This window comes from Mytilus californianus, unplaced genomic scaffold (assembly GCF_021869535.1).
Source record: "Mytilus californianus isolate M0D057914Y unplaced genomic scaffold, xbMytCali1.0.p SCAF_3, whole genome shotgun sequence".
In the NCBI taxonomy this organism is placed as follows: domain Eukaryota; kingdom Metazoa; phylum Mollusca; class Bivalvia; order Mytilida; family Mytilidae; genus Mytilus; species Mytilus californianus.
In genome coordinates this window covers 14,880,920-14,896,515 of record NW_026262679.1, presented here as the reverse complement: position 1 = coordinate 14,896,515, position 15,596 = coordinate 14,880,920, and the positions used below count along the sequence as shown (strand labels likewise).

The 15,596-nt window shown below is 31.8% G+C and overlaps 1 protein-coding gene across 2 annotated transcripts in view; it reads left to right on the top strand.

The window, feature by feature from the left end:
- The window catches only part of LOC127733966 (coiled-coil domain-containing protein 87-like), an 89,311-nt gene that overhangs the window by 27,960 nt on the left and 45,755 nt on the right, over positions 1-15,596 (top strand). Inside the window, exons 23-25 of one of the 2 annotated variants that reach the window (XM_052243454.1) lie at positions 2,722-2,903; positions 6,249-6,269; positions 14,491-14,606. In XM_052243454.1, the coding sequence (XP_052099414.1) occupies positions 2,722-2,903; positions 6,249-6,269; positions 14,491-14,606 (319 nt within the window). The remainder of the gene's footprint in view (positions 1-2,721; positions 2,904-6,248; positions 6,270-14,490; positions 14,607-15,596) is intronic. The other variant, XM_052243455.1, reaches the window with a different exon arrangement.

Below are 15,596 nucleotides of genomic sequence, written 5' to 3'. Positions count from 1 at the left end.
TACAATATTACCATTTTTTAGAAGGGTAGAAACGTTATTGTGATAAAAAGACACAGTCAAACACATTATCATTGGAATTGAAGAATACTGAAATATATTCTTCATTCAAAGTATATACAATAAAATGAAATATGACTATTTCGAAATAAAACATAAAATAATGAAGTGTTGAGTTAGTCTGATTGAAGATTAAGTAGATTTGGTTTTAGTGATTCACATATTTCCAATTTTATAGCCCTGACAAACAGAAATTCAAATCCTTCTTAGAATATTTCAGTACATTTACTGTTATAACTTAGAGTATTCCATCCATATGTCATTTCTGTGACATTTGTATTGGTTGAAAGTTTTGATTGTATGTAAAAAAATTTAAGATTAAATAAAAAGACTCCCTTACTTTCATTATTTTTCATAATCAATCAAAAGTACAAATTTGGGATTAATGGTTCCTGATGAAGATAAATCAACAAAAGCACCTTGGACACACAAAATTCATAAAGCGTTATTTTTGATCAGGATATTTGAGTTGTAAAAAGATTATGATATGTTATCTATCAAAAAAAGAGAATAATTTTAATACAATTAATTTGTTCAATGCCTTATTTTTACATTTACAGGTTTTAATTATAATTGGAATTCTATCATCCATTGAAGGAGTGATAATTTAGGCTTAGTTCACTAATAACCATGAAATATTTAGTCACTTAACTCATACAGAATTGTTTAGATCACTATAATTTTTCTCCAATGAATGTATTTTAAAAATGTACAAAATAATTTCAACAGTTTAACATCATCAAATCAATTTCAGGAGCGGTATTTTTCTGTTTTACATAAATATTTTGACACATTAAACATGAATAAGTAAAGAAGTACTGATAGTTATAGATCTTATTATTGTCTGATGGTACTTTAAATGACAAATTGCTTGATTGTAATGATTTTAAGCACTTATTAATTATGCATGCATGTTGATGATATTAAAAGCATGTTCTGAGATGCACTTTTAACATAGTATTTATATTTAATTGACAGGTAAAAGTACGTATAGTGTGGGTGTAATGCTGACTTCTAATGCTTACTGGTTTTACCTCATATTTCTCTAAAACCTTTTCATTCTTGTTCAAAAGTTGTATTTCTTGAAAAAAAAGAATAAATAGCTGACCTTAGGATGATCAGGAAGGAACATATGATGTATTAAAAGATATTCAAAACAATCTGCCTTTGTTTAAGTGTTTCATTTTGTATACTCAGAACTTTCTAGTAGTCTACAGGCCATTAATTTGCTCCTTACAATAATTTGATTAAAAGTAAATTGAATGCACAGATTGATAGGTCTGACAGAATTATTGGAATTGGCTGTGTAAATTATTACGTTAACTATGATGATCAGAAATTAATCAGAGACACAGTTCAACTTTATATGTAGTAAATTATGAGTTGAATCAATACTGCTGGTATACTTAGACAGTCCTTTCATGCAGTCAACCTCTATACAATAATTCCAATAAACTTGTTTCAATTGGACTATCCCCAGCTTTTTTCAAACTAGCTGAACATATGGAAAATTAGTTGACATTATTTACTCACTGACTCAAACAAATCAGCATTACTGGTAGATAGTTGTTTAATTCCGTTCCGGAAGTTTTTCAATGGTTTTGTTACAGCTTAACATGCAGCAGGAACGGTGACTCATTTAAAAGATTTTCATTTTAAATTCTCATAGCAATATTTTCTTTAAATCTCATTAATTAATCCTGCATTTTTGTCTGATGATAAAAAAATCTGATAAATGCATGCAATAGTTTGTAAAATTAAAGTAAAGACAGACTTCATTGAAATAAAGTTTAAATGCTGATGGTCATATTTGTTCTTTAATGTGAAATAACATTTCAGATAAGATCAAGGGAAGATAATACCTTTATGCTTTCTATCTCTCTTCTTTTACCATATATCTGGGATTATATTTTTATGTTTCATAGTTTTGAACAGCTTGAAAATCTCTGCTGGATACACACAGTAAGATTATTAATAATTCAAATGAATGAGGCAGATGTAATGATGCTAATAAAACTCTTTATTAAATTCTCTTTAATCCAATATACTCTCAATTATTTTCTCTTAATTCTTGCCATGGACCTTTGACTTGAAAAAAGGTTTCAGCCATTTAAAGTTATAAAATATTTTGCTTGACCTAATCAAGATATTTCTGATGTATTTTTTGTATATTGTATATATCAACTTTTGAAATGTTGCTTTCATTATAACTTTGCTCACATGATATTAATTGTTCCCAATATTATAAGAGCTTTTTATGATAGATAACTTACAAACTTTCAGTTAAAAGTAGCTTTTTTTACATACATATTTTTTTAGTAATTGCACAGGTACAATAAATTGGGAAAATGTAATTTCAGGCCAGTGAAATGTAAAAAAAAAAACAATCCAATCATTGAAAGGGGAAAGATTTTTTTTGGGAAATTACCGTATGAATTAACTATTGTCTTCTGAAATAGAAAATGATCTGGCATTTAGAACTGATAACAGATAATTGAAATTATATCTGTTTCATCACTGATTTGATGATTACTTTTCCCCCTACAAGCTGATATAGTAGTATGAAAAGGAGTGACACATAGAACCATTATACCAGTAATTGCAGTCTTGTCCATTACTAAGTGACACAGTTGTTAGAAGATTTGATGATTATATTTATTACAGGAGTCAGACTATATGGGTGTAGCTTTCCATTTCTATGATTCTGATGAGGAGGAAGGGGAAGAAGAAGATTTACCATTACCCAACCAGTACATGTCTGCGCTTGGTCAGTCCCAGGCTCTTACTCAGCAACAAAAACAATTCATTGCAAGAACAGCTCACTCTGCTAAACAGGCAGAAAATAGGTATAACAGTCTGAACTCTTCTCCAATATTCCTGTTACTTCTTTCTACAAATATTTTATCTTTATAGACCAAAAAAGTATATATTTGTTTGAATAGGGATTTTTTAGAAGTGTGGCATGTGTTTTGATCAGTAGTGCAACATAATTATGACGCAGTTTTTCGGATAGGTTGACCCAAGTGATACAAAGCAAATAAGCAAATTGAGTAATCTCATAAATTTACAGTTTAAATGACATCTGTTTTGATTTAGGTTGTATATTAAATAGAATTATTGATTTCATTGTCTTCAACTATTTCTTATATAAATCAAATTTTGTAAGTGACTTCAACTAAAGTTTTTGGCTAAATACTGACAAAAACATAAATGGTTGAACTATTCAGTAATCAGTACATACTTTTGAGAAATATGTAAGCTAGACATTTGATTATGTTCCATTATTTTAATTTATCTAATATTGCCAAAGGGTCAGTGTGAGCTGAAGCATCTATCCTATGTCTATAAACTTTTCATATTCATATCATCTCCTTAGAGAATCGTACCAAACTTGACAGCACTTGAATGTATGGAATGTTCTATATTAAAATTCCTTAATTTACTTCATAGGAGCTAAAAAAGTGGGCAACCAGAGCAGTTTACATTTCTACTTGGTCAAGTTTTATTTTTCTTTCTCTTATAAAACAACAAAACCAAATTTTAAAAACTTTACTGGAATTATGACCCTTTAAAAGTTTCATCGTTTTTTGCAGGAATGTTGCCACATTTAGGATGAAAATTTGCATTTTGGCTATCTTAAATTATATATATGGAACCAAATTGGATCATGAAGTCAAATGAAAAACATGGCCACCAGATATGATCATAATACCAAAAAGTACCTCTTCAAAATTTCAGAACTGTCACAAAACATTTGTCAAAAACCAGTAGTTACTAAGTTTGCTTAATATATATGCTTTGCTTGATTGGAAAATGGCTATTTTTGACATAGGGCATAGATAGCTCTGTGAGCAATACAATCTATTTGAACCCTTTTTTTGGTTGAAAATATTTTTCAGAACAGAGATCTTTATGGTTGTATCTTTCAATAACTATGCACAGTTAATAAGGCTATCTACAAATATAGACATTCTGTTTCACACTTCAGTCATGATATTATTTTTTAATCAAATAAACTGAAAAATGAAATTATTACATGGTCTGTGTAAAATTATGAGATACTGTGAATGCAGAAATTGCGTGCATTTATTATTGCGATTTCAGGTAAATCTGCATACAGATACATGTATCAGATATCGGAATGTGACTTTTTATTATTGTGAGACTCACCCGGTTGCATTATTCGCAGTATTAAAAACCTTGGAATAATTTTTATATGACAGCAAAAAATTTGTGTTCGTATAATGCGATCATGTTGTCGGCGGCGGTGTCGTCGTTGTCATCCAAAAACACATTTGGTTTCCGGACAATAACTTTAGTTTAAGTGAATGGATCTCTATGAAATTTTAACAGAAGGTTCAATACCACAAAAGGAAGGTTGGGATTGATTTTGGGGGTTATGGTTTCAACAGTTTAGGAATTAGGGGCAAAAAAGGGGCCAAAAACATGCATTTTTCTAGTTTCCAGACAATAACTTGTGTTTTAGTGTATGGATCTCTCTGAAATTGTACTACAAGGTTCTATACCACAAAGGGAATGCTGGGATTGAGTTTGGGGGTAATTGCCTTAAACATTTAGAAATTAGGGGCAAAAAAGGGGCCAAAAACAAGCATTTTTCTAGTTTCCAGACAATAACTTGTGTTAAAGTTTATGGAACTCTCTGAAATTGTACATTTTTCCTGAAAAGAAAATAATCTTCAAAATTTCAAAAAAATTTGGGGGGGGGTTTCAAATTCTTTTTTTGGGGGGGTTCATATTTTTTTCTTCATTTTGGGGGCGAGATTTTTTTTTCAATTTTTTTTTGGGGGGGGGGGATTCATCCTTTTTTTCTTCAAGATGTTGTATTGTGAAACAGCACAGTATTGCACAATAGCACAGTATTGCGCAATAGCAAGAAATCTTCATTTGAAAATAAATACAAATCTTTTACCCAATTTCAATGGGGTTAAATTAAGTCTTTAATTTTTGGGGGTTCTACCTTGTATTACTATTTTGGATATTGGGCCCCATTTTTAGATTGTCTACATTGAGGTCCAAAGGGTCCAAAATTAAACTTTGTTTGATTTCATCAAAAACTGAAGTATTGCGGCTCTATGATATGCTGAATCTTATTGTGTATTTAGATTTTTTTATTTTGGGCCCTGTTTTCAAATTAGTCTATATTAAGGTTTGAAGGGTCCAAAATTAAACTTTGTTTGATTTCAACTAAAATTAAATTTTTGGTGTTTTTTTATATGCTGAATCTAACCATGTTGTTAGATTTTGGATATCAGACCATACTAGGTAAATTAAATGTCCCATTTCAAAATTTTTAAGATCTTTGAACTCATTTATTTTGTGTCAGAAACCTATAGTATGTCAAAAATTTGATCACAATCCAAATTCAGACAGTATCGAGCTTGAATACTGTGTCCAAACTTGCCCCAACTGTTCAGGGATCTTCCTCTGCGGTCGTATCAGGCTGTGCTCGGCGAAGCATTTTATTGAATTTACATTATATGCTTTCATTAACTAACACTATTTCCCTACAACAAGTCATGGATTACAGTTATTTAAAAAAAAAAACATGCTTTTTTTGTTTGGGATTGATTTTTGCTTCACAGTTACTGTGTTTATTTTTTTACCTGTTCTGAGACCAATGATGTATGTTGAATTACTTCCATTTGTACATGATTAATTCAGTGCAACAGAATTAGATATTTTTTTGTTTTATGTTAACATACTTCTATTCTTGTGAAATTTAGTACTGTACATGTCCAGAAATAGAAAGTTTATCACAAAAGACTGCAATAGATGAAGATAAGAATAACTTTATTTGAAAATGTATTTATAGCCAAAACCACAGTAACTTATTTTTCTATGATTGTTTCAAAGCTTTGAGAAATAATATTATTTTGTCCTGGTAATGATCAGTAATACAAAAAGATAAAACAGTTAATAAATATTTACTAGACTTTTCACACTTCGTTTAGATTCATTTTTTGTTTCTTTTTGTAATATCTGCAGAGTTATGATTTACATTTACCCATCTTTCAGAATTTATGAATCAACTAGATATATGTATAGTTCCATTAGGTTACTACCCAAGATTTAACAGAAATTTTATAATCATAGAGTTTAAAAAATTTTGTGTTTATATACTGTATTATTATTGAGTACCGTAGGATGATTTTTATTGACTAATATTCCAGGAGACGACAACGATTAGAAGCGTAAGTAGTAGTCTCCCTTGCTATTTGATGTTTACACTAGCTGCTATGCTCCATCCTAGTCTGGCCAACTAGGGACAAAAGAATATACCGCTGACTTGAGTAACCCGTAGGATTAACACAAAGCTTCCATAGATCCCATTCTTATATACAGCTTTCTTTTATATACAGAATTATCACAGCAGTTTAACCATTCCTCCTCAAGTATGTTTCTTATAGTTAAAACCAAATTACCTTATTCATATTTTCTAGCAAGGTGAAAGCTCTGTTGAGATTATTATAGCTACAGAACTCTTGCTATAACAATATGTCTAATCAAGAAAAAGAAGACCTTAATACCTTTGTCTATTTAAATTCTGTGTAAGCAGTTTTATAACTGGTTTAAACAGCATTCAGATTTTAAAATATTGAAGCTCCTGTAAAATGTGAAAGAATCAAACACTTTCAAGAAAATAAGTTTATATGGGTAATTTTTCTATGTGTAATGAACATCCAATTAAGATTTTAGAATGTGTCTAAATGTATTAGATTCATATCCTAACTTTTTATAAATTTAGAAAAAAAACTTTTTAACAGTGTAACAGACTCCATACTTTCCAGTATTTAGTAAGTTTCAATAATAAAATGTTCTCTTAGTTAGTTTATTACCAAAGTTACATCATTTTTCATTACTTATTTTGTCTCCTATTGATAAGATTTCCTCAGTATTTTTGCATATTTTATTCATACATCTATAGGTCCTGTACATTGTACCAATGAATTGATCATGTCTCAATTCAAAGAATTGTTTGATGTTTCTGTATGGTTTCATAGATATTTAAGGGCAGATTCAGGTCTTACAGATTCAAATATAAAAAAGATACAGGAAGGTGAAAAAAATTGTAACTTTAAGGGAAAGAAAAAGTATTCTATTCATGTAAAATTGTCATTTTAAAGTACAAAATGGAAAGAAATGTGACTGATACTTAAATCCTGCTCACCATTTCTATGTAGAGCTTAATGGAATTTGTAGTTATTATTAGTAAATAACTTACAAATTTTTTTTACATTATGATGAAGTATCATAAAATAAGGTAAATTAAGGTGTTATTGATTTAATCACATTTTAACTGATTATTTTGACTTTTTTTTGTTTATTGTTGCATGCTGTTTCAATTTGCATGTGTTTCAACAAATTTTGTGTTCATTTCAGTCTTAACAGCATGTTTACTCAAATTTGATGTGACCCAATTGAATTGGATTTCATCGATATTCTTATTTTCACTGTCAATGAAACACTAATGGTTGTTTTATTGTGTTTTATTTTCAACAGTAGGTTTAAAGTATGTATCTATGGTGGTTTATTGATTAGGAATTTATGATGAAATCATGTTAGCTTGTTAAATCATTTGAAAGGTGAAATTTGCATTTCTGACAGGTTAATAAACATGTCACTGGAAAACAGTAATGGCTCAGAATTTTTTAAAGGAATTAGGAATTTTTTTTATCTTTTTTTTTTATTTATTAAGATATTTGTTTTAGTTTGATGATGTATAGTAGAAGGATGGCTTTGTAAATAATGACTTCTGGTTTGACATTTGATTGACAAAATACAAAGCATTGTTTTCTTTGATTTGAATCAGCAGTGACAGTTCTAAATAAGACCTGAAATGCAGATTGTCAATTTCAATAGTAACATATTTAGTTGTCTTAAACTAATTTGTCATAAAATACAAGAGCACAGAAAAAAAATTCGTAAAAATAGGTAGGCAAACAACATTATCTTTAACAATATGTTGTGTGGTCACACTCACAAACAAAGAGCAAATTATGATTATCCAATGGGAAATTCTGTGGCGTAGCTCCATATACGCTGTCACGCCATGGCATGCACATCGCAAAGTTTAAAAAAATAATTGATGCCAGAAAATTAAAAAAAAATACAAGCTAGTAAAAAATATAAAATTTAAACCTTGCAAATTAGAAAACGATATTATATAATCTATAACTATTGCGAGAATTTTCTTCCTAGTGATAAAGTGCAGACAACACTGTGTCAAACGCTTGATATCGTTAATCCCGCATTGTATCCGTCTATTGATACAACACTGTGTCAAATGCTTGATATCGTTAATCCCACATTGTATCAGTCTATTGATACAACACTGGGTCAAACGCTTGATATCGTTAATCCCGCATTGTAACCGTCTATTGATACAACACTGTGTCAAACGCTTGATATCGTTAATCCCACATTGTATCCGTCTATTGATACAATACTGTGTCAAACGCTTGATATCATTAATCCCACATTGTATCCGTCTATTGATTCAACACTGTGTCAAATGCTTGATATCGTTAATCCCACAGTGTATCCGTCTATTGATACAACACTGTGTCAAACGCTTGATATCTTTAATCCCACATTGTATACGTCTATTGATACAACACTGTGTCAAACGCTTGATATCGTTAATCCCACATTGTATCTGTCTATTGATATAATACTGTATGTTCTCTTAACAATGCCCGTTGCTAGTGCTACTGGCGCCAAAAGGTCGTTTAGCGTACTGAAATGTTTGAAAACGTACATCCATTCCAAAATGAGAAATGACAGATTGTCGTCGTTAGGTTTAATGCACATCCACCGTGATTTTGAGGTCAATTTAGACAAGGCCATGGACGTTTTTGTTAGGACTAGAAAACGGAGAGCAGATTTTGGAAAATTGCTGATGTTTCTGAATAAAAAAGTGCAAATACAGTTTTACTAATTTGCTTTTCAATTTTAGGCCCTCAGATCGCACCATTTTGCGTCTAGTAAAAAAAAATCATGGGGCCAAGCCACCCTCTAACCCCTCCCCCCTTTACTGGCATGCTCTTCAAATGGACCCAGCTACGGCTCAGAAATTAACAATGGGTAAATGCAAGAATCAAAAGCAAATGAAACACCAAGCAATATGATAAGAAAGGATCTTATAGGAAATCTGCTGTTAGTTAAATCTCAAAGTGAGCCATCCTCTGGTTTATTATTGGACTTTGTGGAATAAGAAAAACTTCAAAATCATTATCAATTTATTTTCATTACAGGTTAGAAAAATTTCATGGTAAACGTGTTATTATTGTCGATTGATTATTAATTTCATAATGTCACATGACTATTGTTTTTATTATTGGAGAAAAGTTTCCAGATTTTAGGGGATATCATTATATTTTCTTTTTGTTTTTACATTTTTTCACAATGGTGTTGTCTCTATTATCTAATGTTTTTTTATTATCTCAGCTGCAAAGATAGTTGCAGAATGCAAGACTTAGGGATTACTTTCTGGCAGGAGCAGTTGAAAATATTTGTATAAAGCTTTATATTTCATAGGGTATAAGACCTTGATTCTTCATACCTTGTATACAGATGCGTTGTGTTATGAAGTTTTTGTCCGTCATATTTTCATGGTTCAGTGACTGCTTTAAAAAACAATATTTTTTTCTTCATGTGAATTTCTCTCTTATTATGAGTTGTAGAATAACTATATTAAGTATATGGGATCTTTGCAAGGTCTATATGTCCATTAAACAGGGTTCACATGATCAACCTCATTTCATTGATCAGTGATGAAGGTTAAGTTTAAGTGGTTGAGTCCATAGTTAAGATACTATAAGCAATTAATCAACTTTATTTGGTGTATGGAATGATTGCAAGGTCTGACAGAGTTCATCTGACCTTAACCTCAGTTTCATGGGTCATTGGTCAGTGTTAAGTTTCCATGGTTAGGTCTGTTTCTCTAGTACCATAATTAATAGGTTAACTATATTTGGTGTATGGACTAATTGCAAGGTATACATGTCTGTCTGGCAGAGTTCATCTGACCTTAACCTCAGTTTCATGGTTCATTAGACAATGTTAAGATTTCGTGGTAAGGTCTGTTTCTCATGTACTATAAGCAAAAGGTCAACTATATTTGGTGTATGGAATGATTGTATGGTGTACATGTCTATTTGGCAGAGTGCATCTGACCTTAACCTCAGTTTCATGGTTCATTGGTCAGCTTTATAAGTTTTCATGGTAAGGTATGTTTCTCAGGTACTATAAGCAAAAGGTCAACTATATGAGTGTATGGTGCACATATTTGTCTGGCAGAGTTCATCAGACCTTGACCTTATTTTCATGGTTCTTTTGTCAAAGTTTAAATTTCTTGGTTAGGTCTGTTTCTCAGATACTATAAGCAAAAGGTTAACTATATAGTGTATGGGTGCCACAAAAAGTCATAAATATAATTTATTGGACAAGTCTGGACAATACAACCGTTTTGGAAGCCCTGGTATGAGATGATTGTAAGGTGAACATGTCCTTGTGACAGGGTTCATTTTACCTTTACCTAATTTATATGGATCCTTGATAATGTTAATTTTATGTAATACTTGTTGTTTTCTCTAAGACCTTCAATATAAACTCAATCACGATCAGTAAAGTAGGCCAGACATTTCTGTGTATGCACTGGTATTGCCCTCTCAGTTTTTTCTCAATTTTCTTGACTTGCATCATGAAATGAGTCAGAGAATCTATAGTTATTTAAACAAATTAAAATGAATCTGAGTACATTTACAAAATGAATCAGTTTGAGAGTACACATTCACAATGAATCATTGAGTAAACACTCAAAATTAATCAACAAGTCAAGTGTAAAGCAAACAACTATCATATTTGATATCGATTTTCTTATGTCCTGTATGCAACTTTTATTTCTCATTCAATTCAATTTCCCTTTTTTGTTCTCAGAAAAAAATATTCAGGAGCATATAATAATTGTCGCTTAGTGTCTCTCTATCTGTCCTTGATTCAACCCAGGTGCCCAAGAAAAAAATTGTTTGTGGATATTAAATCTAGTATCCCTTGATGAATATGAATGGAACTTATTATACCCCACGCAACGAGTTGCGGAGGGTATAATGTTTTTGACCCGTCCGTCTGTCCGTCCGTCAGTCCGTCAGTCCGTCAGTCCTGTTTCTTGTCATCATAACTCCTCTCAAACCACACAACAGAATTTCACGAAACCTTTTTAGATAATAAGGACATACTATGTAGATGTGCATATCGACAGGAAATTACGGTTCAATTTTTTTTCTAGGAGTTACGCCCCTTTGAACTTATTTGCTTCAATGTACTACTGCAACAGTTTGTCATCGCAACTCCTCTGATACCACACAACAGAATTTCACGAAACCTTTTTAGATAATAAGGACATACTATGTAGATGTGCATATCGACAGGAAATTACGGTTCAATTTTTTTTCTAGGAGTTACGCCCCTTTGAACTTATTTGCTTCAATGTACTACTGCAACAGTTTGTCATCGCAACTCCTCTGATACCACACAACAGAATTTCACGAAACCTTTTTAGATAATAAGGACATACTATGTAGATGTGCATATCGACAGGAAATTACGGTTCAATTTTTTTTCTAGGAGTTACGCCCCTTTGAACTTATTTGCTTCAATGTACTACTGCAACAGTTTGTCATCGCAACTCCTCTGATACCACACAACAGAATTTCACGAAACCTTTTTAGATAATAAGGACATACTATGTAGATGTGCATATCGACAGGAAATTACGGTTCAATTTTTTTTCTAGGAGTTACGCCCCTTTGAACTTATTTGCTTCAATGTACTACTGCAACAGTTTGTCATCGCAACTCCTCTGAAACCACACAACAGAATTTCATGAAACTTTGTAGATAATAAGGACATACTATGTAGATGTGCATATTGACAGGAAATTATGATTCAATTTTTTTTTCTTACACATATTTTATTTCTCCAATGACAATGTGGGGACGTGGGGTATGTGAGCGCGCTCACTAAGGTTCTTTAATTTAGATGGAAAATATAGCGACAGGGAAGCCTTTGTATTCGGAAATAGGTTCATGGTCGCTGTTACATAAAACATGTTTTTATTGTGCCCCTGCTGCGGCGGAGTGGGCATTATATTGTTAACCGTTGTCTGTCTGTCGTCTGTACATCACAAAACTAGATTACGTTCTTTAACTTTAGTTTGCCGTAACCAAATGTTATGAAACTGATACACAATGCTTATCATTACTAAACACAGATCAAGTTTGAATTTGGGTGGTGTCACTTTCATTGTTCTCAAGTTATGTCCCTTTCTAAATGGAAAAATTGCAGAATTTGCAGTTTCTATAATCTCGCTTTATTTTGCGTCAACCAAATGTTATGAAACTTATACACAATGCAGAATTTGCTGTGTATATACAAGTGGGGGCATCTGTGTCCCATAGGCACATTCTTCATTTAGTTTTATGGAAAGTTTGTGTTGATAACTCAAGTTTCCATTTTTATTCCCACTGCCACAGTGGAGGGGGCATTAAGTGTTAACCTTGTACGTACGTCCATCTGTACGTCCCAAAATTAGTTTCTGTTCTCTAACTTTAGTTCGCCTCAGCCAAATGTTGTGAAACTTATACACTATGCTTATTACCGCAAAATGCAGATCAAATTGGAATTTGGGTTGCATCACTTTTACCGTTCTGGAGTTATGTCCCTTTATAACATTATATGCAAGCTGAGACATCATCTGTGTCCCATGGACATTCTCCATTAATTTCAAAAATATGAAACTTAATTCCTAAAACCTGGAAGATATAGGTATTAGTTTGTGATAAGGTCAGTTGAAGGGGAACCATTAGTGGTATGTCAATGATATTTGGTATGAAGATGTTTAAGCATTAGCACATCTCATTTCCATGGAGATCATTTGGCCCCACCCCCTCAGTCAAGGTCTATTGACCTTGAATGTCTTGCATAGTTTACATGTTAAATATTGTGATTAGGTCAGTTTAAGATGAACCACTGTTAAGTCGATGATAATTGGTATGAGGTTTTATCAGCATTTGCAAGTCTCATTTCCATTGAGATTATATGGCCTGCCCCCTCATCATGGTTTATTGACTGAAACTTTTGCATAGTTTAAATGAAAAAGTTTGTGATTAGGTAAGTTTAAAGGGAACAACTGAAGTCAATGGTATTTGGTATGCAGTTTTATAAGCATTAGCATTTCTCAATTCCATGGAGGTTGTTTGGCCCTGCACCATTAGACATGGTTCATCAACTTTGAATGTTTTTGCATTGTTTGCATGTTAAAGTATTGCCATTTTAATTTCAACATTTGCATTATACTATCGAATTTACTTTAAGGTGAGACATATCTCTGTGTCAATATTTTATTTTATTACTATGACTTTTATCTTGCATTAATATTGGGTATGTCAGTGACTATAATCCATCTATGTGCAGTTCAGGGAGCATTTAAGTTGGTTTGTTCAAATTTTTATACTTGTTTGTGGTTTTCAATACACATGTTATCAGAGCTTAGGAAAGTCCACACTACATTTACAGTCGTATGTACATAAAATTCAGCAATATAAGTCTATCGATATATATATGTTTAATATTTATGTAAGTGTTAATTTTCTAGTTAATTGATAGAGGGGTGGAAGGACGTTTTGCAGGACATCGGGATTAGGCCTTAATTTTTGCTGGAATTCACGATTTGGCCCTTTATTTTTCGCAGGAATTTGGGATTTACCCTTATAGCGACTCAGTTATTAATGATTGATTTTTTGGGGTCCCTGAGAATGCTTTTTTTTTAAATTCGGGATGACACCACCTCCTACTGCCCCTCTTGAGATATCATTGTATCAGGTCCCCAATTTTGAAGGTTTTGAGCAAAACAACTTACTATTACATGTAATAGTAGTTTTACTTAGGTTAAATGCAGTTGTGAAATGAATGTTTATTTAGGTGAGTAATTTTGAGAAAAACAATTTGAATTGCAGTCTCAGGTTTTAATTTTTACATCGATCATTGAAAAAAGTAAAATAACAAAAATACCAACTCATAGGAAAATTTAAAATAGAACTTCCCTTATCAAATGGCAAAATCAAAAGCTCAGTCATATTAAATGAATTGAAAACAACAGTCATATTCCTGACTTGGTACAGGTATTTCCTTATGTTGAACATGGTGGATTAAACCTGGTTTTATTGCTAGCTAAACCTCTCACTGGTATGGCAGTCACATTAAATTCCATTATATTGACAACAATGTGTGAGCAAAACAAACAGACATAATAGAACATATGTATTCAAATATGGTCCTTGTCATTAGAAATTTTCTATCAATTCTGTACATAAATCAGAAATTTTCATAATAATAAAAATATATTCATTTTAGTGAGAGACAAAAAAAAATGCAAGAATTAAAGAAAGAGAAGACAAAGTATGAAGAAGGAATGTGGAATGTAAATACAGTATTTATGGGAGGTTTAGGAAAAGATCCTCAAATGGAAGGTATTCACTCCTAGCTCCTGCTCTTATATGAATTCTTATTTTGATTCATTCTCCCCAAAATATTTTAACTTTTTGTTTAATTTATAGCCATTAAAACATGCACTCAGCCATATCTGTGAAAATGGTAGGGCAGGTTAGGAATTTGTTTGTTTCCTTTGGTTTCAGGTTTTTGTTTCTTTTTGGAAAATTGATTGAACCCATTCCATTTGTTCCTCTGCCTGTTCAAAGTGAAAAATCTTGTTATTTGTTGTCTTTAGTTTAATGTTTTAGTCGTCGTCGTCCTTGTCCGTCCTGTGTAAACTATTTCAAACATCTTCTCCTCTGAAACTACTGAACCAATTCCAACCAAACTTGAGCTGAATGATCCTTAGGGTATCTAGAATAAACTTTGTGTTTTATTTTCTGTTTCTTCAAAAAAAACCAGCTGCCATGGCTAAAAATAGAACATAGGGGTAAAATGCAGTTTTTGGCTTATATCTCAAAAACTAAAGCAGTTTGACAGTTGGTAAAAATGTTCATTAGGTCAAGTTCTATCAGCCCTGAAATTTTCAGATGAATCTAACAACCCATTGTTGGGTTGCTGCCACTAAATTGGTAATTTTAAGGAAATTTTGCAGTTTTTGGTTATCTTGAAAATTATTATAGATAAAGATGAACTGTAAACAACAAAAATATTCAGCAAAGTAAGATCTACAAATAAGTTTGGTATGACCAAAATTGTCAATTGACCCCTTAAGGAGTTATTGCCCTTTAAGGACAATTTTACACAATTTGTTTATCATGTTTTCGAACTTTAAAAAATCTTCTCCGCTGAAACTACTGAACCAAATTTAAACCAAACTTAAGCTGAATGATTCTTAGGTTATCCAGAATAAACTTTATGTTTTATTTTTTGTTTCCTCAGAAAACATGGCCGCCATGGCTTAAAATAGTACATAGGGTAAAATGCAGTTTTTGACTTGTATCTCAAAAACTAAAGCATTTAGAGCA